Source organism: Cyprinodon tularosa, unplaced genomic scaffold (genome assembly GCF_016077235.1).
Source record: "Cyprinodon tularosa strain WSP-4 unplaced genomic scaffold, ASM1607723v1 ctg144, whole genome shotgun sequence".
Taxonomy (NCBI): domain Eukaryota; kingdom Metazoa; phylum Chordata; class Actinopteri; order Cyprinodontiformes; family Cyprinodontidae; genus Cyprinodon; species Cyprinodon tularosa.
The window spans coordinates 1,228,146-1,254,466 of record NW_024038265.1 but is presented as its reverse complement, the minus strand read 5'-3'; the positions used below and the strand labels follow the sequence as shown (position 1 = coordinate 1,254,466).

The 26,321-nt window shown below is 35.0% G+C and overlaps 1 protein-coding gene across 2 annotated transcripts; it reads left to right on the top strand.

Annotated features, from left to right (window-relative positions):
- The first annotated feature begins 1,023 nt into the window (after window positions 1-1,023).
- LOC119779226 (periostin-like) lies at window positions 1,024-24,971 on the top strand. Of its 2 annotated transcripts, XM_038278810.1 has the most exons (23): window positions 1,027-1,304; window positions 2,259-2,357; window positions 8,918-8,982; window positions 9,063-9,220; window positions 9,907-10,071; window positions 10,154-10,300; window positions 10,397-10,538; window positions 13,586-13,798; window positions 15,068-15,202; window positions 15,378-15,523; window positions 15,947-16,083; window positions 16,336-16,466; window positions 16,558-16,688; window positions 17,792-17,894; window positions 17,989-18,056; window positions 18,159-18,204; window positions 18,292-18,324; window positions 23,017-23,205; window positions 23,321-23,359; window positions 24,359-24,403; window positions 24,560-24,646; window positions 24,732-24,767; window positions 24,915-24,971. In XM_038278810.1, the coding sequence occupies exons 1-23, from the start codon at window positions 1,186-1,188 to the stop codon at window positions 24,968-24,970; spliced, it is 2,490 nt and encodes an 829-aa protein (XP_038134738.1). In that variant the 5' UTR covers window positions 1,027-1,185; the 3' UTR covers window position 24,971. The 2 variants fall into 2 exon arrangements, with proteins under 2 accessions (XP_038134739.1, XP_038134738.1); XM_038278811.1 differs by lacking the exon at window positions 24,359-24,403 and having other exon boundaries at window positions 1,024-1,304.
- Window positions 24,972-26,321: the final 1,350 nt, after the last annotated feature.

The window sequence follows — 26,321 nt, the reverse complement described above, 5'->3', positions numbered from 1 at the left end:
CATTTAAGTGTGAGTCTTTAGAGGGGTACAGTGTTAAGCAACGAAGAAAATAATTTCAAAAGTTTCTGATCTACTCTCTGCAAAAAGGGTTGCTTACACCAAAGAATGGGCTTCTTGGTATTATTCCAACAAGCTAATAGAAAGAGAAACATCAGAGAACAGTTTTATATTTTCCCTGCATCTTTTGGGGTTGAAGTACTGTTCTGTTCAGAATGCAAAGCTTTGCATGACTTGCATCCACAGAACCTTATTTACAATAGATTTTTTTTTCCTCCTATTGAAGTTGTATCCGATTCGGTGTCAACACAGGAGAACAGGACTGCAGGGGGAAAAATGCCTTATCTTAAGAGTTGAGGTGTTGAACATATAATGATAGCAAGGAGAATGAGATTGGATGATCAGTAAGAAGGATAACAATGAGGAAAAGATGTTTGAATAATGATTCCACTTCACAAGTGGGTTATGAAACAATAGTCAAAGAGGTCTTTCATTCAAAGTGTCAACTAAAAACTGATATTTCTAATGAGTCGTCAGAAATGAAATCTCTTTTTGTTATCTAAATAGTTAAAAAGTTTCTGGATTAGGTTTAGGTGTTGCTAGTTGGGTTGGTATATTTGTGGAGGACAAAATTGCATTTTGTTAAATGTATGCAAACCTAATCTTTCAACACAAAAACATTTATTTCCACCTAAAATCCTTTAATCAAGGATCTGAATCGCATATATATGAATGACATATTGAGTCAAACTGTTAACAGCATGCAGGGTTTTTCTGTTTTTTGTTTTTTTTTTATTCATAGGGTGTCCTTGGTGCTGTAGGATAAGATGGTGGTTAAGAAAGTTCATATAAAAATGGTGTTAAACAGCATGAGGAAGGAGGAGACAATGCGTGTGTTCTGCAGTCTCAGCTGGAGGATGGGTTTGGACTGAAAGGAAGGATGTGTGTGGTTATGAACCATGCGTCATAGTATGGAGAACACAGTAGCAGAGTAAATTCGAGAGTGGGTGTGTTAAAGGGTCGGAGCTGTTGGTATAAAAGCTCCCCCTCTCACTATGTGTTTCTAAATCTTTTGTGTGTGTGTGTTTTTTTTAAAAAAGGGGTGAAAGGGAACTAGGTTTGTATTCTAAAGACAAGCCGAAAGTGTTTTTGAAACTTTAAGGTGCAGAGGACTGATAACACCTCAGGATGGATCAGCTGCCAGTGGTGACCTTAGCTGTATTGGCAACCTGCTTTCTAGGAAGTGTGGATTCCTCAGCTTATGACAAAATAGTCACCCACAGCCGCATACGAGCCAGGAATGAAGGGTAAGGAAAAATAAAATAAATAGAAGGAAGAACCAGAAAATTATTTGATAGCAGTTGTTTTTATCACTGTAATGACCTATCCTATCTGTAGCTACTGTGCATTCATATATATTGATATGTGTGAAAGATTTGATAGGTAAAGGAAAGAAAAAAAATCAAATTAAATTAAAATTAAATTAAAATTAAATTACTTTTCTGTTATATCTGGATGCAACTAAAAGCACATCCGAAGATACCAAAAGGCATTTTTAGAATTTAGCATTTTTTAGTAATCATGCTGGTGAAGATTCTCAGTCATCCAGGTCATAGTCATTTTAAATAAGTAAAAAAAAACAATCCACTGGACTTTGTTTCCAAGTTTGAAAACATTTCTCTTCCCCTCCAGGAAGCCTTTTCAATTAAAAATGGCAGAGATAGCATTGAGTTTAAGGCTTTACAGATTGGACCAAAAAAATATGGTCCATGTTAGTCAAATCAAAATGATGAAAAGAAAAAAAAGCATTGAGCTTTGCACATGTCCTTTACTAACATCTCTGACCATGAGAGATTGCCTTCGAGTAAATGAGTCGATGCAATCAACTGGTTTTCCTTAGATAGAAAACAGAATAACTTTGACTATATGATCTGGTGAACTGTAAAGTGCCTTGAGATGACATATGTTGTGAATTGGCGCTATATGAATAAACTGAATTGTATTGAAATAACAGACACAAATAAAGACTGTTAAATTATGTATATATTTATGTTACATATGTTTTTTTTAACCATTTTTTCTAACCAACTAAAAATATACTTCATTTTAATTGAAATATTTGGTTATTCAATTTTAATTTGAATTCATTTATTAAAAGGTAAAAAATACATAATATAAAATGAATACATGAATTCCATCCCTGCCCTTGATTTTCACTATTTCATCATTGCTTTCTTGCTCCTTATCCTCTTTTCTGACAGGCCCAATGTTTGTGCTCTGCAGCAAGTTGAGGGAACAAAGAAAAAGTACTTCAGTACATGTAGGAACTGGTACAGAAAATCCATCTGCGGCAAGAAGGCGTAAGTCTTCTCTATGATGCTGAATTTTACGAGGCTTTGAACCTTTAGCTAAAGTGAAAACTGTTCTCCTGTAACATATCCCCTGAATAAAACATCTTTCAGATACACATAAATGCTTGCTGTGCCTATTCCTTCCCATTACACTAAATCATTTCCAACCATTTTTTTTTATTTAGTTTGATGAGGGGAGCTGTTTGAGCTTCATACACTCTCTGAATTAGGTCATCCAAACCTACAAAATTTAGTCACTTTTTCACTACAGAGAGAAGCAAAGTTTTACACACTGTAAAACTGTCACATTCTTGGTCTTCTTACATTCCCTATCATGTCTAGTCTGGACTTGCTCTGTTGTATGCAGTTCAATGTATTGCTGTATTGTATTTCCAGTTCAGTGCCATATGCCCCTTTCAGTCCTACACTTGTCTGTCACTGCCCCACCAGTTTTGGATTAACTCCTGTTCATGCATCTGGCTTAATAAGGATTTAGGCACATGATAAAGCATTTTGCATGTTTATGCAAATGTTAGTTTAATACTTAAAGTTTTTTTTACCGGCAAAATCTGGAAGAACAATGTGAAGAACTTACCTTTCTAACCCCAATTTGTAGCTTGAAATACCATCCCACCTGACGTGTATGTGTTCTGATTCTAATTTAGAAAAAAAAGTGGAATTTGCAAAACAAGTCAGTGATAGCCAATTTTTTTTCAATGCTTTATGCAGAATATAAAAACATGCTCCCTCACAGTTGTTGTACATTGCTGTTTAAGCTCTTGCTTAAAAATGAACATAAATGGTCAGTAGTGTCAATAAAAAGATTAGTCCTGCAGCTTCCATGCATAGCCACCATATAGGGAATTGAACAGGATGCCCTATTTCAAATTTCAAATCCAACGGGTCATTCTTGTTGTAATTTCAACTTGCAGCATGGTAAATGCAACCTCTGAGTACAATGCTAATACAGTTCAAATTGGTGCTTCAAAAGATTAGTGAAACACATTTTCTTTACACATTCTATACTACATCTAGCATAAATTCTGTACAGTGCATTCTAAAGAATGAGGACTTTTTATAATCGAACATTATTAATCTCACATTGGAGAAATTCACCTCTGCATTTCATTCAACCCCTTGGGGAGCAGTGGGCTGGCACTGTGCAGCACCCAGGAGCAGTGTGGACTTAAGGCTCTTGCTCAGATAACCAGAGTTGCAGTCTGCAGGTGTGGGGCTCAAACTCAGAACCTGTGGGAGCCAAACGCAATGCCCTAAGCACTAGGCTGCCACTAACCTTTACTTTACCGTATAACATGTGTATGAGATATGCGGATATAATAAGCAGGTCAGCAAACTATATAAAAAGGATACAAGACAGACTATGTGTTATGCAGACAGCTTTTGTATAGCAGAAAAGAATAGCAACACTTTGAAGGTGGTAAGAGATGGTGGCTGTGTATTTGATACCATGTGGGGACAATTTCCACAGGAACATGCTGCATTGAATATGTGTTGTAATGGTTAGGCTTGCGGCAGGGGCCTGGGTTAGACCATGCAAAATGAGTGTGAAATAAATGGAAGTGGCTGTGTACACATATGCCCCCATTTGTTCATCTGGAAGCCATATTGTTCTGATGACCGTGAACCGGTTTGCTCTTTCTCTGGTCTTCATTGCATTTATTATACTGTCACAGTACAAGCCAAGAAGAAAAAAAATGACTTCATAACCTCCTGTCTGCCAATGAGTGTGGACCCATATTTATGTATTGAAAATTATAAAACCACACAAAACCAACAGTGATGCTATTTGCAAAACAAAAATTGACAGATTAAAATTCTTGGGAGCATAGAGCTAATTGTGTTTAAAACTTCGTTATTATAACCACAGCATTAGTCATTTTGTAAATGGTCAATAGTGTGCCCGTTTTTAGTGCTTTTTGTCAATTCAGAGGACTCCAAGCTTTTTAGATTACAATCAGTCATTCATCCATACATAGACAGTTGCCCTAGGGTCTTCTGACAGGGACATAGCAGCCATGCAGCATCAAACCATCCTGACTACAAGCAGCAGGCAAGGCTTTGAACTGTAAATCAGACAGAAAGCAGCAAACTTTAACAATCCTCATTGTTTCCTAGGAAACCCCTCCAAACAAACACCCTAACAAATTTCAGCTGAAAATAATACAGAGATCTGGGTAATTTCAAGCTTAATTATTTCAATATTTCCTCATCTTTCAAGAGTTCTGCATCTCATCATGAGCTTTGCATGTTATCTCTAAAAAAAACTTTGTGAAGGATCAGTACTGTAAATGTTAAGTCAGTGTTTTTTACTTTTTACCCCTATATATTTATATGTTAGCTGTTTATCCATAGCTGAATTAATTTAGACATATAAATTGAGAATCACGTTATTTTCTCAGAAAAATAAAGACAATACAGTGTATGTAACATTAAAATTTGATTGTACAAGCACCATTTCTTCTTCAAGTATTTTGAAGATGCCTGAGCTGGACTTCAAGGATTAGTGAAAAAACAATGTTTTATCATTTGCCTATAGCCTCTTTAGTTTACCCTATATAGTGTTGAGTAAAAACTATAAGTCACTTTCTTCTTCCCTAGACATGTTCTGTCAAAAGTTGTTGCTGTTTTGCTGTGTATTCATCCTTTGCAAATGTACATATAAGGCAACAGATGAGAAGGGGAGTGGAGGTAGAGAGAGGCATCATTGGTCCTACATTTTGTTTTGGTCTACAGACAGTTCTTAAAAGCCCTAAAAGTTCTTATAAGTGGTGACATTTTACTTCCTTTAAAGAGCTAAGAAAATTTTTTGGTATAATCCAGAGTTAGTGAAATTCATGGTATTTAATTAGATAATTTATCTATAACAGTGAGGAACAAAACATTTTGCATACTTGTGTCTCTCTTTTGTCCAAGGCAGGGGCAACCCACGACTCTGTAGCGCCCGTGTTCCAGCTCTTTAGAGTTTTTAAAAAATTCATGAAAATTTATATTTTTTTTTGCTTGTTTAATATGGTCTGCAGAAGGTGAAACAAACCTTCATTATGTTTTCCAATGTTGTAAAAATCTGTTTCATAAATAAATTTGTTTTTTAAATAAATGGAAACATTTCTTTCAACAAAAATTTGCATTATAGCCATAGAGATAAGTGGTCATAGCCTGCAACACACGTTTCAGGGCGGCACAGTGCCATGCAAACAACGCTGCAGGTGTGTCTCAGGCCATGGATCCCAAAGGGAAAAAAAGGAAGATAGCTGATGAGAACAGAGGATTCAAAGAAGAATGGACTGAATCATTTGCTTTCATGACTATTGAAAGTAGATTATCAATGTGGAAGGATGGCCTGCATTTTGCTTTGTAATGAGAGGTTGTCAAAAACTAAAAAGAATAATTTGGAAAGGCATTTCCAGGGAAGGATGCTAAATTTGCAGCCAATAAGTTGGGAGTGAGAGAAAAAGTGTGATTGCGGAACTTATGAATAAATTAGAGGAAAGCAAAGATAGATCTAAGAAATGGATTGCATCTCCAAACTCCACTACTGCTGCTAGTTTTGTTTCAAGCATGGAAAACCGTCCACAGATGGAACAGGTAGCGCTCTGATGCAGGGATGGGAACTTTCCCCAAATCCTCAAAGTAAAAATAACACCAAGGAGAGCTGGTGACGGAGGATGTGAGATTTTGGGGGTTAGAGAGCGCTGCTCTGATGGATGTCTACCTTAATTGTGTTTAGATAATTTCCTCAATCCAATAAAAGCTAAACTGTTCGGGGAAGGGTGGTGAAGCAGTGCACGGTGAATTCCACGCGGTGAGAGAGTTCACTGCCCCTCCCTCACCTCATGCTACTATGTGATATTTGCTCCAGGATAAATATTTAATCATGAGTCCTTATTATATGTATTCAAGCCCACGTAGTCCTTTTTTATAGTTGGCTAATACGCTTAAAGGCTGTGTTGCTTTACAAGGCTTACCGTATATAAGACCGTTTCATTTTTGCAGCCCCAGACAGATTTGTGTTTTTGTTCCAATATGGCTCTTTGAGCAGTTTGAGTTGCCAACCCCTGGTCTAAGGGATGAGATCGCAATGAAATATAAATTCTATTTTTCTTATGGCTGTCAAATGCAGAGGGGTTGGCTACAGTATTAATTGTATTCAATGACTTCAGACTCAAGAAAACCACAAAATACTTGCGACTTGGACTTTCACACAAATAAATTGCGGTTTCCCTTTGACTTAAACAGTTTGACTTAAGAAATACTTGATAACTTCCACCAAACAGGAAGTGGGGATTCGTGCTTGGCATGCTTTCTAGCCTACTACACGCCTCTTGGCATTTGATAGTATTTTCTCCAGTTGTTGCTGCAACATAAATCTGCATTATGTACTGTTTAGCTGCTTTTCTGTTGTGGTGGACAGGCACTGTCACCCAGCGCTATTAAGGAAGACAGCGTAGAAAACAGATTTTTTTTCCCTTTTTTTTTTGTTTACTGTTCGCATTAAAGAACATTGAAGAATCTGTGCTGAAAGCTCATCCAGTAGGACCATGTCTTGCAAGTCAGTGACTAGATGCAACCAACTAGACAGAAATGTTTAACCAATGTGACTGTATTGTCTCTGTAAAGTACCTTGAGATCACAGGTTGTGTTGTGTTGTGGTGTTGTGAATTGACAATATATAAATAAACTAACTTGAATTACATCGAACAACATTATCACCAAAGTTTCTTAGGTTCAGTCCCTCTTACGATGTAAGCTCTTGCTCTGGCAACACCAACGCTTTTAAAAAATGTTTATAAATCTTTCGATTTTTAGTTACTTTTACTGATAAAAAAGATATTCTGGCTATATTACTTCTTTTAGACTTGAAATAAGAAATATAGGACTTGCAAGTCTTGACTTTTCACTTAATGTCTTTCATGTGTTAACTTGGGGCTCGACTTACAGTACTAGATTAGGTAAGTAAAAGCCTATAAGTAGAATTCAGAATTTAACTTTTGTTGTCATTAGACTGCCACAAGTACAAAGCAACGAAATTCAATCTCTGCACTTAACCCATCACCTTGGGGAGCAGTGGGCTGCCATTGTGCGGAGCCCGGGGAGCAGTGTGGGAGTAAGGGTGTTGCTCAGGGAGCCAGAGTGGCAGTCCGTGGGAGTGGGGCGTGAACTCAGAACCTCTGGTATCCAAGCACAATGCCTTAACCACTAGGCCACCACTCCCCTAAATTTGACCAATTTAAATTTTTTTCTTTATTACATCACATATACTTTAACACACATACCTTATAATTTGAGTGGGCTGTATTTCTTTAACAATAATGGATACATTTAAAAATGTTCTTAACAGTGGGATCAAAATTTTCCACTGGTAATATTATGTACCCATGAAAAAACAAAAGAAATCATGTTGTTAGGTGTTTTTTTTTTTTTATCAAATTGTGTATACTGCTGATTTGTAAGTAATTTTTTGCTGCATATATCAGTCATGTTACCTCATTAATCTATGAGACCAACCAATTTGTCTATCACTTAAAGCATTTCAAGGAGACATATACTGTATATTGTTTTCTGAGAACGGGGAATTATCTGCGAGACTGATCAATTCTCGATACGTCAATATAGTGATAAAATACTTAATTTAATTCTGCAACCAAAATAAATTCAAGAAGATATTTTTCAAATGAGAGGGTAAGGGGAGAAGAACCTTTTCTGCTTTCTTTTTAACTGAATGGATGTTTTTCATTTCAAGCTTTTGTTGAAGTGTGAGAATTGTGCAACACCAGTGGAACTCCTTAGTTTCTCTTGGTAGCTTATTTTTTAAATTATTTGTCTTTTGTATTGCCTCAGCTTTTATATTGTTTATTATACTGCTGACCAATAACTCTGTTGCACTGATTTGTGTTAGTGCTGGTTGTGTAGTAGTTTTACTGCTACTATTACCTTATATGAGAAGTATACACTGACTGTTGAAAAAAAATAGTAGTTAGGAGTTCCATTCATTGTCTAAGTTGTTTTTTCAAAGAATTTGCATGTTTCTCATTAAGAAGGTATTTATTAAGCCACTGTTTAGTGTATTTTCTTAGCTAATATGTGTTTTTTTAATTTAGTTTTTCAATGCATGTTTATTTAAAGATCCTCTTAAAACTCTTCATCTTCAAAACAACTTTGAAAAACATTGAATATAGAAAGACGACTGCTGTATATAGCATAGCTATGCTATGATTTTTTTTTATGTTTCCACCAATCTTTATCCAAACAGTTGTCATCTTCTCACAGTTCCAGATGTTTTCTTTTTTTTCTCTTCCTCTCAGCTGCCAAATCTGCTCAATGTAGATTTTTTTTCCCCTCTGTCTCAACTTACATCACATTCACATTTGATCTCCCCCTGTTTTGTTTCTCTTTTTTCTGTTGCCAAAATGTTGAAAAAGCACAACACACAGCAAAGCAACTGCATGTAGTTAAGAAACAGTGAAACCCTTTTTTTTCATCTACATCTTGCACAAGTTGCTTTGATGACTCACAGTTGTATACACTTTCACTCTCCTTTCTTTTTCCAGTTTGGTCCTGTATGAATGTTGCCCTGGGTACATGAAGCTGGATGGGATGAGAGGATGCCCGGCTGGTAGGACACACAGTAGTGTTAAATTATTACTCTCACTGGTCCAGTCAAAATGATTCTTTATCATTTTCTGCACCCATCAGTGGCTCCAATTGACAATGTGTATAACACTTTGGAGATTGTAAGGGCCATGACCACGAAGTCTTACTATGATGAGTCAAACCTAAGAGAGCAGATTGAGGGCCCCGGTGCCTTCACTGTGTTTGCACCCAGCGATGATGCATGGGAAGAACTGGATCCCGTGAGTAAACTAAATATTCAACCAGTTATATTGCCTTGTTAAAAAAGAAAGGAGAAGAAAAAAGGAATAATTCCTTGTTTAAAAAAAAAAAATAAATTACATATTTGTCAGGTTAAAAAAACAAAATAAATGTCTTTTGTAGAATTTATACGACAGGTCAACACAATGTAGTGCAAACGTTCTAAAATAAGCAGAAAAAAAGATGATTTCAAATAATTGAAGCATTTAGAAAACATATTACTTCATTTCACTTTACTCAGCTAGCCCCGAAATACAAATCAGTGCCAAAAAATGGCTAAACAGATCTAAGTATTAACTGTTCTGTGAAGGCCTCAGAGGTTAAAAAATCTGTGGCAAAACTTAAAAATACTGTTAGGATTTGAATCCATCCAACCTGCTAGAGCTTAATTGGCACTGAAGAGAAAATGTATGCAAATTATTAGTATCTATTTATGCCAAGCTAGAAATGAAATATAAAAAAAAAAGCAATATGCGCACAAAATTTTTTATTTTCACACATGAAAAAAATAATAATAATTCAAAACCACATATGCTTTTCTTTACATTATTCTTATGAACTTTTCTCTGTTGGTCTGTCTTATAAAATCACTCAGTGTATTATATTATTCATGTACTCATTTACCATAATGCATTTATTGTTTTTGTTTTTTTTTTTACTTCTATAGGCTGTTCGGGCTGCGTTAAAGAGCAATGTCAACATTGAGCTTAAAAATGCGCTTCACTATCACATGGTGAATCACCGCCTGCTGACCAAAGACATGAAGAATGGAATCAATGTCACTTCAATGTACAATAACCAGGGAATCTACATAAACCACTATCCTAATGGGGTCAGTCTATGCAGCACTCAGAGGAGCAGAGTTAATATGTCAGCATGACATAGTGGCTTAAAATTGATTTATTTCTATATAGGTTGTTACCGTGAACTGTGCCAGGATTATCCATGGTAACCAGATTGCAACTAATGGCGTGGTGCATGTCATAGACCGCGTGATCACCTCTGTTGCTGGCACCATCAATGAGTATCTGAATAATGATGAGGACTACTCTTCTTTTCTTGTAAGGAAACACTCAACAGCATAAAACCTATATCATATCTTCTATTTCCTTGGTTTTATATGCAGGAACATTTTATTTTATTTTTTTATTTTTTAGAATGCTGCATATATTGCTGGCGTTATGGAAGAGTTGAACCTACCTGGACACTTCACTTTGTTCCTCCCAACGAATGCAGCTTTTGAAAAGCTGACGCCAGGCTTCATGGAGAGTATCTTTGAAAATGAGCCAGTTATTAAAGGTACAAACATGCTTCGGTGAAGATGAAATACTTTCTGACCTAATATTAATTTGATTGACTTTGATAACCCTCCGATATGATTACCACCAACTGGTGCAGTAAACTCTATTAGAGTATTTGTCATAGTAATTACTCTGTGTTTTCAAGCTTCAGTAAAAACTAGAGTTTCTGAAGTAAAATTAAATCTTTTTTTATGTAACACACGCATTTTATGGAAATATTAACTTTTACTTAAATTTCCTTATACTATTTAAATGTTTAATAGCATTATGTACATAAATTCTACATACAATACTGCATGAACTTTATTTTAAAAATTTAGCATTTTGAAACGCACAATGACTTTGTCATCTTAGGGTAGGAAAATGTGTTTTTAAATGCCAAGAATTAGCAGTGGGATCCAGTTAATCTTAGTGGAAGGCTGCCTGTCAATAATGTTTTTTTATTTTTTGCTAAATAAGATAAATGTTATTTCACAAAAAAATAACAGATACCCTTATTCATATATCTTGTAGATTTTTTTCTTCATTGAGAATGTTTAGACAGTTTTATCTATTAATTTTAAACTGTGTTTATCCTTAGAAGTCCACTAGACTGGACAACTGGTTTAAATGTTGAAATTGCACTGTTTCAGTGTGTAGTTTTGTAAGATGTTTATTGCATATTTGAGTAGTGACTATATACCAGATCTGTCTTGGATGTGGTGTATATGAAATACTGTGTATTTGTTGTTTACAAGTAATACCAGACTTATCTTTTTTTTTCGGTACAAATTCTAATGCAGTACAACATAATGCACTTTTACCATTAATGCTATATTTGTACATGCTTTTTTCCATGTAAATAGAGGCATACCTATTCTTTACACCACTGCTCAAAGTGTGGCTGTTTCTGTTCTGACCCTCGCAAATAAGTAGTTTTGAACATGTTTATGTACGTTAAATAGTCTTGATTTTACATATGAGTATATTTCTGTAACAAATGTTGAAACTCTCAGTTTCAGAGGGATGCTCATTTTTTATTGGATATTTGAAAAGTACAATTACAATTAGAGGGCTGCTTAGTAGAGCAGTGGGTAGCACAAAGGATCTGGGTTCAATTCCCGACCCAGGCTTCTTTCTGCATGGATTTTGCATGTTTTCCCTGTGCATGCGTGGGTTCTCTCCAGGTACTCTGGCTTCCTCCCAGAGTCCAACAACATGACTTCTTAGATTAATTGACTTCTCTAAATTCTCCGTGTGTATGTGTGAATGTTTTTTTTTCTCTCTGTGTTGCCTTAGAACTGTGAGTAAAATGCTGTTTGTGCCTATGCCTATGAAAAACAAGTACACTTTAGTTAATTTGTTTAAATAAATATAACTTACAACTTGGATGTAATTAGGTAAATGTTCATTAATATCTTCAAAACTGTTATGTCTTACGGAAAGTAAAATTCACTTGATGCTGGCAACTGAGTGTTACTTGATGCTGCAGCATTAAATTTTACTTAAATCATTTGCGTGCAAATACTTACCCTATATTTTTAAAGTACATTTTATGAGTTTTTATTTTCTGTTTACACTTACATAGCAAAGATTTCCTCCATTAACATTGGAAGGACTTTTTTGAGCAATGTTAGTTATTTCTGTATTAGATTTTTTTATTCCAATTTGCTTAGCTACAGTACTTCCTCTAGGGATTTGTGAGCATGTACTGTACAACCAGGCGCTAGTGTTGATAGGAATAAAGGCTCAGCAGAGTTAATCTAGCAAGCCAGATGACTCCCATCAAATTTCCCAGCTGGCCATCCCATAAATCAAACTTTTTTCCATACCCACAGGCTTAGGTCATCTACAACATGTTTGCACACATGAAGGAGTGTAATTTCAAACTGATACAGTGGTAACTGGCTAAAGCTTTAGGAGTGCTTCCTTACTGATTTTGCTTTGGGCTCACAGATAAGAAGCAGGATGTACTGTAATAGCTTCCTTTAAACCTCAGGCAATGAGCCAAATATGCAAAAGCTATATTCTGCATTTATTAACAGATTTTTTTTGAGTAGATTACATTTCTTATTTGGAAAACATTATATCTAAGAAATACTACAGTTAAAATTTCAAAAACTACACAAGTGATGGCTTATTTCTAATGAAAGTATACTTTCCTAGAACAAACAAGCCAAATAATCTTTAAAAACACCAATACTTTGATCATATTACCATTTATGATTAAACATGGACATTAAGTTAGTTAGTGGGCTTCTTACTTATATACATCCGGCCTTCAAACAAATGGTCAAGAATTTAGAAATTAGGTAAAACCTCCTAAATCAGGTTTAGGTGAGAATCTGTGTTGTTGATCAATGGTAACAGAGTTATTACAAAAGATAGACCAGGTTGAGCGAACGCTCATGTTTTAGGAAGTTAGAGTGAACTTTTACAGTACTTTTTTCACAGTAATTATTTTGCATACAATAATATATAATTTGCTTAATTCAACTAAATAAAACCAAGCAGGGAAAACATCAAACATATTTATACCACTAAGAGGTGAATTGATTAATGTCCCCTCTTTTTTGCCCCTTTTAGTGTGTGGGTGTAATGGATAATAAAAATATATTTTTTCCTCAAACTTAACATGTTAGAGTGGGCAAGCCGGAGTCCTTAACGCAGGTTCTCACACACATATGTCTGAAACCATATACCAACAATATTCTGTGAGGATCCAAGAAGGATTACATTGATGGTAGTGGTTGTGTGCCCTTCTTATATAGGGAACATATGTCACCAGAATAGATAAACACAAGCCAGCAGCAGATGTAAAATGCAAATGGGCAAAAAAAAAAAAAAAAAAAAAAAAACAACCTCAAAAACACTATTCTGTAATGGCTGTGGCCTTTTTTGAAAAAGAAGATGTGGTCTTCTACAAATGACCAAAGAAATGTGTAAAAGAGTATTGGCTTGGTCATAATGTTATAGCTGTTTCTGTTTGTCTGCTTCTGCCTTGGGGTCGATTAATGATCATATCTTTTGTATATATGTAACTTAATCCCCACCTTTCTGTTTTAGCACTGGTGACCTATCACTTGTTGAACAGCGTCCAGTGTGCAGAAGCAATCATGGCAGGATCGGTATATGAGACTAAAGAGGGCAGCACCATAGAAATTGGCTGTGATGGTGAGAGTCTGACTGTAAACGGCATCAAGATGGTGCTGAAGAAGGACATTGTAACCTCCAATGGAGTCATTCACATCATTGACCAGGTGCTCATCCCTGATTCAGGTAAACTACTTCTCCCTAACTCTTTTATAACATTTGGTTATGCTGTGGTGATTTGATAAATATGTATACCCCTTATCTGTGAATATTCTTCGTCATCCAGGTCATGGCAAAGCTTGAGAAAGTTCAGTTTAGGCAACTGGACTTGACATGTTTTTAAAAGTTTTTTAGATGTTTCACCTCTCATCCAAGAGGCTTCTTCAGTTCTAACTATTGGTGGGGAGCACTGAGATTAATATACTGTGGGTCTAACAAAGAGTTAGGGGGGACAAAATGTGGCTCTGATCCCTCCCACTGGGTTGGCCAAGGAGGTCACAATGGGGTTATTGATGGTCATTAGGGGGTTCTGATGGGTCATTAACTCCCTCATCGGATTGGTTTCAGTCATATGCCTCATTCAAGTGTGAGTAAGGTGGGCTCAGGTGGATCTTCTGAGTTATCCTGGATGAGAGACGAAACGTCTTCTAGAAAACTTCACGTCCAATTGCCTAGACTGACCTTTTTGAAGCTTGATTTATACCCCTTCAACTTCTTATATATATATATATATATATATATATATATATATATATATATATATATATATATATATATATATATATATATATATATATATATATATATATATATATATATATATATATATATATATATATATATATATATATTATTTTAAACCACATACTGATAGATATTTTATTAGAACCCTATAAGAAACAAACACAAAGTGGCATATAACCATGAAATTCAAGGAATACAAGCTCATTGCATTGTAGATGTTACTGGTTCTAGCCACTAACAGTTTTTCCTTGAAGGAGTAAATCATGTATATTGTATAACTCTCCCTCACAAATCTACAAATTTTCATATTCTTGCCAAAAGGAACTATATTAACAGAATGATGCTTGCATCATGTTTTGTGGTGATTGTGGAGTTTTCGATGTGATTTTCAGAGTCCATATTTAGCATACAACTGATTTTGAGTATTTGCAAAACATAAAATACAAATGTTGTCACTTATCTGAATAGTTCACCTTCCTCTCTATTCCTTCAACACGATTTTAAGATAAACATAATTCCTCTTCTTGACTTACTATAAACTGCAAGACTTAAAAGATGATTGTCTTATTGTCCCTCAATCTTTAAGATAGATTTTGATTAATGCACACAAAAAATGAAAGGTTTAATGTCAAGGAAATCAAGGGGTATGAATATGTTTGCAAGGTACTGATTGTGTTGAGAAATGTGCCCTGTCTGTATGATTTCAATTAGCCAAGGAGGTGAGAGAGCTGATTGGAACATCTCAGAGCATGTTCGGTGATTTGGTGTCTGAAATGGGATTAACTACCAACCTGGATTTGAATACAGAATACACAGTCTTGGCTACCAAAGATAATGCCTTCACAGGTCAGTTAAAGCAACTTCTATTGAAAAAATGAGCAAGTGTTTGTGTTTGATGTATTTACATTTTTAGTCGTTCTCTCAACATTTTACAAAAGAAAGTTGTTTGATTTGTTTGATTTGCTCTGACATTCATTTTCTCTTACATCTTTTAAAACTGACCTTTCGGTGCACATGGCAGATGAGGTGATGGCTGATGACACCTATCTAAGGCTTATTTTGGAAAACCACTTGTTGAAGCTAAAAGTCCCACTGAGTGGGCTTTACAACGGACAGCAGCTGGAAACAGTTTCTGGCAAACTGCTGAGAGTCTTCATATATCGAACTGTGAGAGCTTTTTGTGTTTGTATGTTTTAGTAGAACTAAGAATACAGCCTATTTAGATGTGTCTAAATTAAATAGATTAGAAGTGAAAGATAATGGCATGCAACAGCTTTTGCATTGAAGTGTCTATGTTAACACTATTTTTGTTATCTGCCAACCTAAAAACTGTGCATTAAAACTTAAAAGTAAAAATTAAAAAATACTTTAAATTTTCTCCTGCTTTTGGCACATAAAACAGTTTTATGCTCAAACAGTTTAGAGACCACAGTCAGCTGGATTCAATGTTTTTACAGAGACATTGTTTATTTTTGATTGATTGCAATCAAAGAGGATTGTGTGACACTGCTAACTCCCCAGTAAAGAAACTGTTTCCAGATTTAAACATTGATTTTCAGATGGATACTCTGGTCCTCTCTCTTTTCAAAGGCTGTGTGCATTGAAAGTGCATGTATGTTGCAAGGCAGTAAAACAGGAATCAACTGGGCTCTTCATGTCATGAGCTCACTGATCAAACCGGCTGACAAAACGATCTTCGAACTCCTGGAAGCCGATGGAAAATTCAAGTGAGAACTATGACGTGAAAAATATTTTATGTTATTTTTACATATAACATAAAATACATAATTCATACATCAAATCCATACTAATACACTCCTGTTTACCTAACCTTTTAACAACTTAGATGTATTTTATTTGCCTTAAATGAACGAAAATCTTAAGACAGTGACAACATCATGTTAATTGAACATGTATAACCCCTGCTTACTGTATTTATTTAAATTAACTGAATTATTTTACTCTTTTATCAAATTTAGGACTTTCTTATCACTGATGGAAACAGCAGGTCTACTAGATATGCTAAAAGGGAAAGGCTCCTACACCATATTTGCACCGAGTGATGAAGCATTTAAAGACCTCAGTAAAGATGACTTAGATTTGCTAAGAAGTTAGTACTCCGTCAAAATCACAGCATCATTTCTAGCTTTATTGTGAATTTGAGTTGTCAAAATCAATATAATTTCTGTGTTCATTGACAGGTGATCTGAACGCTTTGAGAACCATTCTTCTGTACCACTTCAGTGACGGCATCTTCATCAATGGAGGACTGGAGAGAAGAGTGACCAATCTACTGAGAAGCATGCAGGGCATAAATCTCTATGTTAAACATGTATGCAGTTTTTCTTTGTCTCTGTATCTCAGTGTCCTAAACACCAAAAGGCAGAAATTGAGCAATCATATAAAATCTCCATCCATCCAATATTTCAACAAACATTTTGCCAATTTTAACTCGGATCACCAATTAAACAATCTCTGTCTATCCAAGATTAGGTGGTTTGGCATATCATGGACACTTGCCGGTGTTCTGTCAAATGAACAAAACCCCTCAGACCAGCATACCTATAGTCAATACGCCTGCACAAAAGGTCCAATTTGTGTTAATCCCTTTAATCCTTTTAGATGAAAAATATACTTTAAACAACCGTGACAGACGTGTATCCCTTTAGTCATGTACAAAAAAATAAAAAATTTAATGTCATATCGCCATAGGCATAAAAAAACACCAAAAAGTAATTGGATAATTTCTTTGTACACGATTAAAGGGTTACACGTCCGTTGAGGTAGTTTAAGGTGTATTTTTCGTACAAATCTAAAGGGATAAACTAAATGGATTAACGGGTATTGACTATGGATATGCTGGTCTCACTGGGTATGTTCATCTGACAGAACATTAAGCTTCCTGAAATAATCACAAGGCATTCCAATTAATTCTCTGAAGACCCTCCCTCTCTGTGGGACGTGCCTGGAAAAATTTAGGAAGAGATTCAAGGATGGATTTTGAACAGATTCCTAAATAAACAAAGAAGGAGCGGCAGCTTCCTGATAAAGCTCCATCTCTAAGGCTGAGCACAGCCAGCCTACAGTAAATAGAAAGAGAGTATCAAATGCTTGCATATTGGATCAGAGTATAGACTGATCAGTAAATTGAAAACTTCTTGGGCCAGCAGACTGAATCAGGGCTGCAAAACCATATCACTTTTTCAATCTTTGCCTCCCTTGTCAATAAAAGGTGCCAGTTTGAGATACTTATATTAAGTGCACTATGAATAATATTTTTCATTTTCATCTTTTATTGTTTTAAGTTATTATTTTCATTATTACCTTCATCTCCATAGATTTAAATGTCATCAAACCCTTTAGTAGCACACACAATTTGTGGATTCTCTGTAGATCAGACCTGTAGTCTAATGTCATTTTATATTTCCTCCAAAGGAAAACAATTCTATCTATGTCAACTCAGTGGAGGTGCCCAACAGTGATCTGATGGCCACAAATGGTGTGATCCATGTGGTAAAAAATGTTCTCTATCCAAAAGGTAAGAAATGGCACATACAATCCAAACCAAAATGTTCAACTGAAATTATATATGCATACCATAATTGATAATCTGTGTTGTATTTGATATATAGATCTTCCTGTGGGTCGCCAGGACCTACTGCTGGTTCTGCAAAGGCTAATTAAGTATCTTGAAATAAAGGTAATAAACACAAAATTAGACCAAAAAACATACAAACATGATTTAATATAAATTCAATCTTTTTTTCATGTTATTTTTAAATGGTTATATTTTTGTCTGCAGTTTCTTTCTGGATATACTTATGCTGAGATACCACTCTCCTTCTTCAGTAAGTTTAACTTCTTGCCTTTAATGGTGAAAGAAAAGTAAAAAAAAAAAAAAAAAAAATGCTCAAATTAATTTTATTACTCCACAGCCAAATTCAGCACATCTACTCGTTATATTGAAGGTAAGATTAACAACACAGTTAAAATATGCATTCCATCTTTGATGCATTTTTTTTGGTTATTTTATTTGGTCTAATATGTCCTCTAGGTATGAAAGTTGTCAGATAAGCAATAGCAACCCTAGAAAATCATCCTGAACAAAGGTTAAACTTTCCTGTCTGTAAAACCTTTAGCCTGGTTCTCCTTTTTTTTTTCTCACCCCACCTGAATGTGCTAATTTTAAGCAGTTATAGTTGAGTCAGTGAAGCAACAAGAAGCCATGATGACCAAAGTGGCTTTTTCATTTGAACTGAGCCCACATTTACCACATTAAGAATGAGACAAAAGGTTTCCAGATTTTTGATAATTTGAAAAATAACCTTAGCTATCACAATCAGAAATTTTTCATTTCAAATGGTTTGGATGAAAATTTTTATTAATTTTTTTTATTTAATGCTGCAGATAAAGAATAATGCAAGAATATCCCTTTGTTGCCTACTTGCCACTACATTTTGCTGAATTACATTTATTTATCAAACCTGTTTTCTTACTCCGACGTTTACAGTTTAAAGGAATAGTACACCCAAAACATGATAAGCCTTCATTTTCTACTCACCCCCATGCTGAACAACACTCTGGAGTACTTTTTTGATATCTCAAATGCATCTGGAGATCTGGGAGGCTTCTTGCTGTCTGCTGACATTCAAATAATGGAGGTCTATGGTGCCCGAGACAGAAAGGTCCATAAAAGTCGACAAAAAACGTTTCAATATTCCTCCATACTGCTCGTCCAATGTATTCCAAGTGTCCTGTACGGAAGAGGATTAGGGCCACTGAAAAAAAAAAAAAGTAAACGGATTTTTATTTCAGTTTAACATGGGAAAAAAGTCAGAATTCTGAGATTAAAGTCAGAATTCTGACTTTTTTTCTCAGAATTCTGAGATTAAAGTCAAAATTCTGACTTTTTTCTCAGAATTCTGACTTTAATCTCAGAATTCTGACTTTTTTCTCAGAATTCTGATTTTTTTATTGTCAGAATTCAGTCAGAATTCTGAGAAAAAAGTCAGAATTCTGACTTTAATCTCAGAATTCTGAGAAAAAAGTCAGAATTCTGAGATTAAAGTCAGAATTCTTAGATTAAAGTCAGAATTCTGAGAAAAAAGTCAGAATTCTGAGATTAAAGTCAGAATTCTGACTTCTTTCTCAGAATTCTGACTTTAAAGTCAGAATTCTGACTTTTTTCCCATACTATAATGAAACAAAATAAAAAAAATCAGTTAACTTTTTTTTTTTTCCAGTGGCCCTAATCCTCTTCCGTAGTCCTGAGTGGGTAGCATCCAGAATTTACTCAAAACGAAGTCATTTAGAATGTTTTTAGAGCATAAACAGTAGTGTATAGGATTTCCTGAAAGCGCGCACCTGCACGTTCACGATGCTACGGAAGCCGGCAGACCAAACCAGCGCATTCAGCTCGGCAAAGAACTCATGCTCTTCCTCAACACTGAAGTCCTCAGACATTTTTCTTTCGTTGTTTCTTTCTTTGCACAGGTAAACAGCACATTTCTTCTTCTACGCTTGCATTATTGGCAGAGCAGACGCTGAATGCGCACTTTCATCTGGTTTGGTCTGCCGGCTTCCGTAGCGTCGTGATCGCGCAGGTGCGCGCTTTTAGGACACTACTGTTTATGCTCTAAAAACATTCTAAATGACTTCGTTTCGTTTCGAGTAAATTCTGGATGCTACCCACTCAGGACACTTGGAATACATTGGACGAGCAGTATGGAGGAATATTGACACGTTTTTTGTGGACTTTTATGGACCTTTCTGTCTCGGGCACCATAGACCCCCATTATTTGAATGTCAGCAGACAGCAAGAAGCCTCCCAGATCTCCAGATGCATTTGAGATATCAAAAAAGTACTCCAGAGTGTTGTTCAGCATTGGGGTGAGTAGAAAATGAAGGCTAATCATGTTTTGGGTGTACTATTCCTTTAAACATCATTGATTCATGAACTTTGATCAGAGGCATTTTGCTCTCCAAAAAACTGGCAAAAGAAAGAAAACAACAATTTAATACACTACTAATCACATATATATTTGTTTAAAAAGTATTTCACACATTTTTTTAGAACCGTCATGACTGTTGTTTTCGGGCCTCAGAAACTTGGAGTTCGTCTTTTTTTTCTCAGAGTTTGTTTTGTAAGACTTTATAAGGTTTCATGGTTTTTGTTGTGGGTTCCTTTTTTTTTTCAGTATATAAAGCAGACGTTTGATTTCTGTGTAAGGCATCAGGATTTTATGTGGAGCACAAATAAAAATTCATAATATATTTATTTCAATTTGCACAGGTACAAGTGAGACATATATTTTTTATTCATACCCTTTTACTTGTGATGATGATTTGTGTTAAACAATTGCAATGGCAACTAATTACTAATTTAAATCAACCCAAATGTAATTTAATCTCCATGTCAATGGAGCTGTTTTTAAAGGAAGAAAAATCAAATAGCTCAATAGCTAAGCAACAACATTATAATACATGCAAAACACTTAACACCCCCTAAAACACACCATCTCCATAGTAATCAATTTTGTTGCAGAATTAACACCATGCAAATGTTGTTGTTTTTTTTAACAGAGGCAGCAAAGGTATTCAGAGTTGATTAGGAGCTTTATAGAGATAAACAAATCCTGGATTAAACCTGTGAGAAGCTTTATACTGAGACAAAAGCTTTCTATCTTGATCTTCAGTCTTTCACCATCTACCTTGACTGATCTATAGCTATTTTGGAGAGAAATTGAGTGAAAGGTATTGCTTCAAGATGTGCAACGCTTTTAAAGAAAATCTGTCCTACAATACTCGCAGCTGTTGTTGCAGTGAAAGGTGGTTTTGCGAAAACAATCAGGCCAGGCTGAACACATGCATGAAGCATTTTTCAGGTATGTCTTGTTAAAGAAAAAACACGTATTTCCCCTTCCCACCAAATTTGACAGTAAAGCTCCGCATTGCATTTGACTATTACATAAAACACGGTAATAGACAGAATTCTTTGGTTGGGGCCTAACAAGCAGGGATAAAGTTCAGGGGCTATAAACACCTTCATGCTATAATACTTTGCTGCCAATATCATAATGAGTCTTGTTTAATATATGCCAGAGCCAGAGTTTAAAGAATTAAATGCTTTTTTCTATATTGTCTTGGTTTTTCTTATTTAATTTCAAAGAGCAAATATTACTTTGTTTTTTTATTACAAATGTCGGCCTTGTACCAAAACGCTTCAGGCCACATATTAGACGGCCGTTGTGATTCCTTTATGGGCCCAATAAACATTGTTGTATAAAATGTGATCATAAGTTAAAGTTGGGTTTCTGGCAGGTGTTGTGTTGTAGCTTATTCAGTTGACCGTATTATAATTCTAGAGATATAAGATGAGAAGAGGATGAATGTAGACCCCATTTCACTTTCAAGTCTAGTAATATAAAGACTATGTATTAATCAAAGGATGAAAACCATGAAATGCTTTTAAAATGAACTCATAAAGTTGAATGCATGTTACAGGATTATATATGGTCTTCTACACAAAACTAAGCCATTTTTATGTTTAAACTCAAAGCAAGGTCAGGAGATAAACAGATACCTGCCATGTTTCTGTAATGAAGACATTGATTTATACTAGTTGTGTCCAAACCTACTGAAATTTGGGAAAAAGAGTCAAGTTTAAAAGTACTCTGGAATCACAAAATTTGGAAAAATATTTTTTAATAGCCTGAATATGTTTCTCCTTCATACCCATAAAAACCCAAAAGATTTTGATAATACATTTAAAGTGGGCTGATCTTTGTAGAAAAATTAACTGTAAATAGATATAGATTCGAATGGCTTGCTATATGCCAGCTGAAGAAAACAAAACTATGAATAATATTCTAGATTTGAGGTCATTTCTCTAGATTTGTTTTGTGGAATTTCAGCAAAAGGGAGAGCAAGGAGTTCATTTTTTCTTTCATTAAGTTTCATACATGATCTCCCCTAAGTAAATATTTTAGCGTATACATTGGTCCTAATTAGACCAATGTATACACTAAGGAAAAAAAAAATTACTGTTAAATTCAATTAAAAGCAAAAACAAAAAGAATTGACCGATAGAGAATGAATCATTCCTTGTGCACAATAGATTTTACATTTTAATACAATTTTTATTTATATAAATTTTTGAAAGACCTCATAATACTTAAAAAGTGCACTGTTGCATGCTTTTCAACATGTGTCTGCATCAACTGTCCAAACTGGCGAGCCAGTATGCCGTTTTTGAAATGCAATCAAGGGCTGACATAAATCGCCGCAGGGCCTCAAATGTCCGTTCTTTGGACACCTCTTTCTTGGAGTTTTGTGTTGAAGAAAAAGCTGGGCCAAAGTTTTTAGTTTTAAGTTTAAGTTATGCTTGGGATCTTTGGATGCCGACAGATATAACAAGGGATCTCAGTGTCTGACACTTTATGTAAGACAGTTCTTCAAAACGTTCTGAGAAAAGGTCCCCCTTAATAGAAAAAAAAAACATAAACCGCAAGACGCATAAGAAAGAAAGTAGAAATGAATACTTTTACGGCTATGAGTGCTGCTACAAAAAGCAGGATTAGAGAAATCTAAATTACATTTTCAAACTGTAGTATGTGGCTTTTATTTGTAACCTTATTACATTTTTGTCATCTTTATTTTAGTACCAGAAAGAGGAACAATTACTATTACAGAAATCGAAACCAAGCCATCCACCAAACAAGTGACAAGAGTGATAAAAACAGAAACACCTGTTTCAAAAAAGGTTGTTGTTGAAGGAAGTAAGACCACAAAATTTACAAGGGTCATTGGCCGACAGCCTTCCGTCAGCAAGGTTACAAGAATTATTGGAGGTACGCCAAGAAAAGCATGCACATGAAGAAAATGCATTTATTAATGTGGGTCCAAATCAAAGGAGGAGTTAGAAATCTGTAGCTCTGCTCATTAGTTGTATGTGCTTTAATGCAGGTGGAGAAGATAGAACAAATAAAAGAAAGACAGAAACAGGTAAGTTGTCCCTTTATTAAACATTGTATTCGGCCTAAATCTAAAATCAAACTTTTTCAGTCCTGCTTAATGATAAAATACATCTTTGCATTTTTCTGTTAGACATCAGTTAAATTGAGGGTAGCTGGTTTCAGTCCTCTTGACCAGAGTCAGAAAGTATATTGATTATCCCCAAAACATTTTATGAAATATCTCAGACACAAAAGACCAAAGCTGGACTTTCTGGAAGGTGTGGCCCCTAACATCATACCAGACATCAGACATGGTGGCAGTTTGATTTTATGGGGCTAGTTTGCTGGTTCACTGCCTGGAAACATTTTTGCATTTGGAGAAAACATTAATTCCATTCTAATTATTAATTATTCTAATTAAGAATGAGCCCCTTACTTGCTACTTTTTGATATGTGGAGCTACAATGCTCTAAAAAAATGTAACAAGTCAGCCTCTGAATGACTGAAAAAAATCACGATTTTTGGAGTGGCAGGGTCAAATTCTGGGTTTAAATCTGTTTTTGTGATGCAGTAGAGAAACTTTAAACAGGCTTTCATGCTATCTAAATGTATCTAAATCAAACCTTTGAAATGTCTCCAAAGAAAAGTGGTCCAAACTTCCAGCACAGCTACATAAAAACATCCTTAAAGTTACTTTAAAAATGTTTTGCCTTGTTTTTGCCCCCATGTTTGACACAACTAGTAAAGTTGAGTTTAGGAGTCAAATTTACATATACAATTACCATTTTATACCTCTTTTTAAAATATATACTGGTTAAATTTGTCCAATACTAATGTTTGTGTGATGCTATTAAATGTTTAACTGTGGGGGAAAAAGCAAAGACAAAAAAAATAGCCTGAAGAAGATATATTTGGAGGCTCATGTTCTGTTTTATGGCACTGTATGTCTGTAATTAATGCCAGACAAAATATTTTTCATAATCTAGCCCTGAACAAAACAACTTTTGTTAAATGGCTCAAAATCCTCTTTCTCACTCTGTATTTAAAGGCGAAATAACTATCACCACAATGACAGAGCCTCAGATCATTTCAGGTAAGGTCCCCCCCCCCATAAAAATAGATTTTCAACATACTTGTTTCCTTGTAAAAAAATAAATAAATAAATAAAAACTGCACATAAATCTATATTTATAGAAGTTTAGTAATCATCTATGTATTAGTATAATTCAGAGATTTTTTGGTCTTTCAGTCCCAGATTTGTCTAACATAAAAAGAATCGGTGAAAATCCAGCTCTGCTGAAGGAGGAATCTGACAAAATCACCAAGCTCATTCAAGGTAAAAGCCTTTAACTACAACTCTGTAAAAATTTTACTACCATATGTTCCCTATATAACTGACAAAGTTGCATGTCACTATACAGGTGGACGAGGATTTGCTGCAGCAAGGAGGGCACCAGGTAGGACCATGACTACAAAAATTTTTTTAAAAACAATCTGTAAATATTGTTTTCCGTCAGGCTTATTTACCTGATATCCTCCACTCAATGCTTTTTCCATGTGTTCATGACACATTCCCCTAAATTGTGCTGTCTAATCTATTACAGCTGGAATAAAGAGAAGAGCAAGGCCGGTCAAGCGCCATAACAAACCAAAGGAGTGATTTAAAAAAGACAATTTCAGTGCTCCTGGTTGAGCTCCTTTCAAATTGTGAACTAATATAGATTAGCCAAGTGAATCTTATAATTTTGTTGTCGTAACATAATCTAAACCAGTCTTTTGTGGTAGGCATGATGTGGTATTGTTTTGTAATGAAATTAAAATACTTATTAATGGCGGCTGCATTTTAAAAATACTGTAAATCTGAAATGTAAGAAAGGGATACATTTAGGCAAAGATTACTCCTTTTACAAAGAATAATTTGTTACTTTCATATTGTAAAGACATTTGGGAGGCTTTTTAATTAGTGTTGTATAAAAGAAAGCGTTTAATATCATGACAAACAGTGTGTTGATATCAATATGTTATTCTCCAAATGATAGTTATAGTTAAGTAATTTGACATTTTTTAAGTTGGTTAAAGAGCTTTCATTTTGAAAACCAAACTTTCTCTTCTTCCTAATTAAATCATCATGTTTGCATGAAGAAAAGATAAAAAAAAAAAATGTAAAAGCAATTCATGTTATAACTGGCAGAATAGACTCTTCTTCGTTTGTTTTTCCATGTTATATTAAAGCTGTTTTGAGTGCAGTAAACACTGTCCCATATTGTTTTGATATTACCTGAAATATTTGGCAAACAAACCATTTGCTCTCAAAACACAAAAGTCATAGGCTATGTCTTAATGTGCGCTCTAAACCTTATATAAAACATTTTATAGGGGGTAGACCATTTTATATGAGTGTCTAGTGGATGAAAAAGTATGGGGCTCAAATTTCCCACAATGCACCTTGAAAAATAATATACGTTGATGGTTATTAGTTGAGCAAATATAACACTCAACACTCTGCTCTTCTCACAAAGCCTCATGGGATTTGTTTTGGGGGCGAGAGAAAACAAATATGGCACATTGCCAGGAGTCAAAGTCACGTGACCAACGGAAAGCAAGAAGTAGTGGTCATCTGTCCAAATGGTCAGTTAACTGAGTACATTATGAAGTCTACTATATAGTCCCTGCTCTATATAGTGAAAAGGGGTTAGGGTTTAGTGCGGACATTTGAACACAGCCATATATTATCAACTAATTTACAATAATAAAGTGTTTTAAAATCACTTGGATAAAATTGCAACTATAGTTAATCTGTCTTTTGTGGATTTATTTGTTGATATATTGGGCCAACAGCAAAATGCAATCAAAATCAAAATTTTGATTGTTTTTTGGTGTCATTTATCTAGAGGAATGAATCGCAAGTTGTTCCAGACACAGACCTGATCAACAAAGAATATTTTAGAAACTGTTTGCACGTACCATAAATTTTAGACTTTTAGTAGCTTCAACCATTACGATTATAACAA

Excerpts from the sequence above, each read along its gene's own strand:
- LOC119779226 (XM_038278810.1), top strand. The coding sequence starts at position 1,186 with ATGGATCAGCTGCCAGTGGTGACCTTAGCTGTATTGGCAACCTGCTTT. Across the intron at positions 16,084-16,335 it reads GAAGCCGATGGAAAATTCAA|GACTTTCTTATCACTGATGG; the intron begins GTGAGAACTATG and ends TATCAAATTTAG. Across the intron at positions 18,205-18,291 it reads GATACCACTCTCCTTCTTCA|CCAAATTCAGCACATCTACT; the intron begins GTAAGTTTAACT and ends ATTACTCCACAG.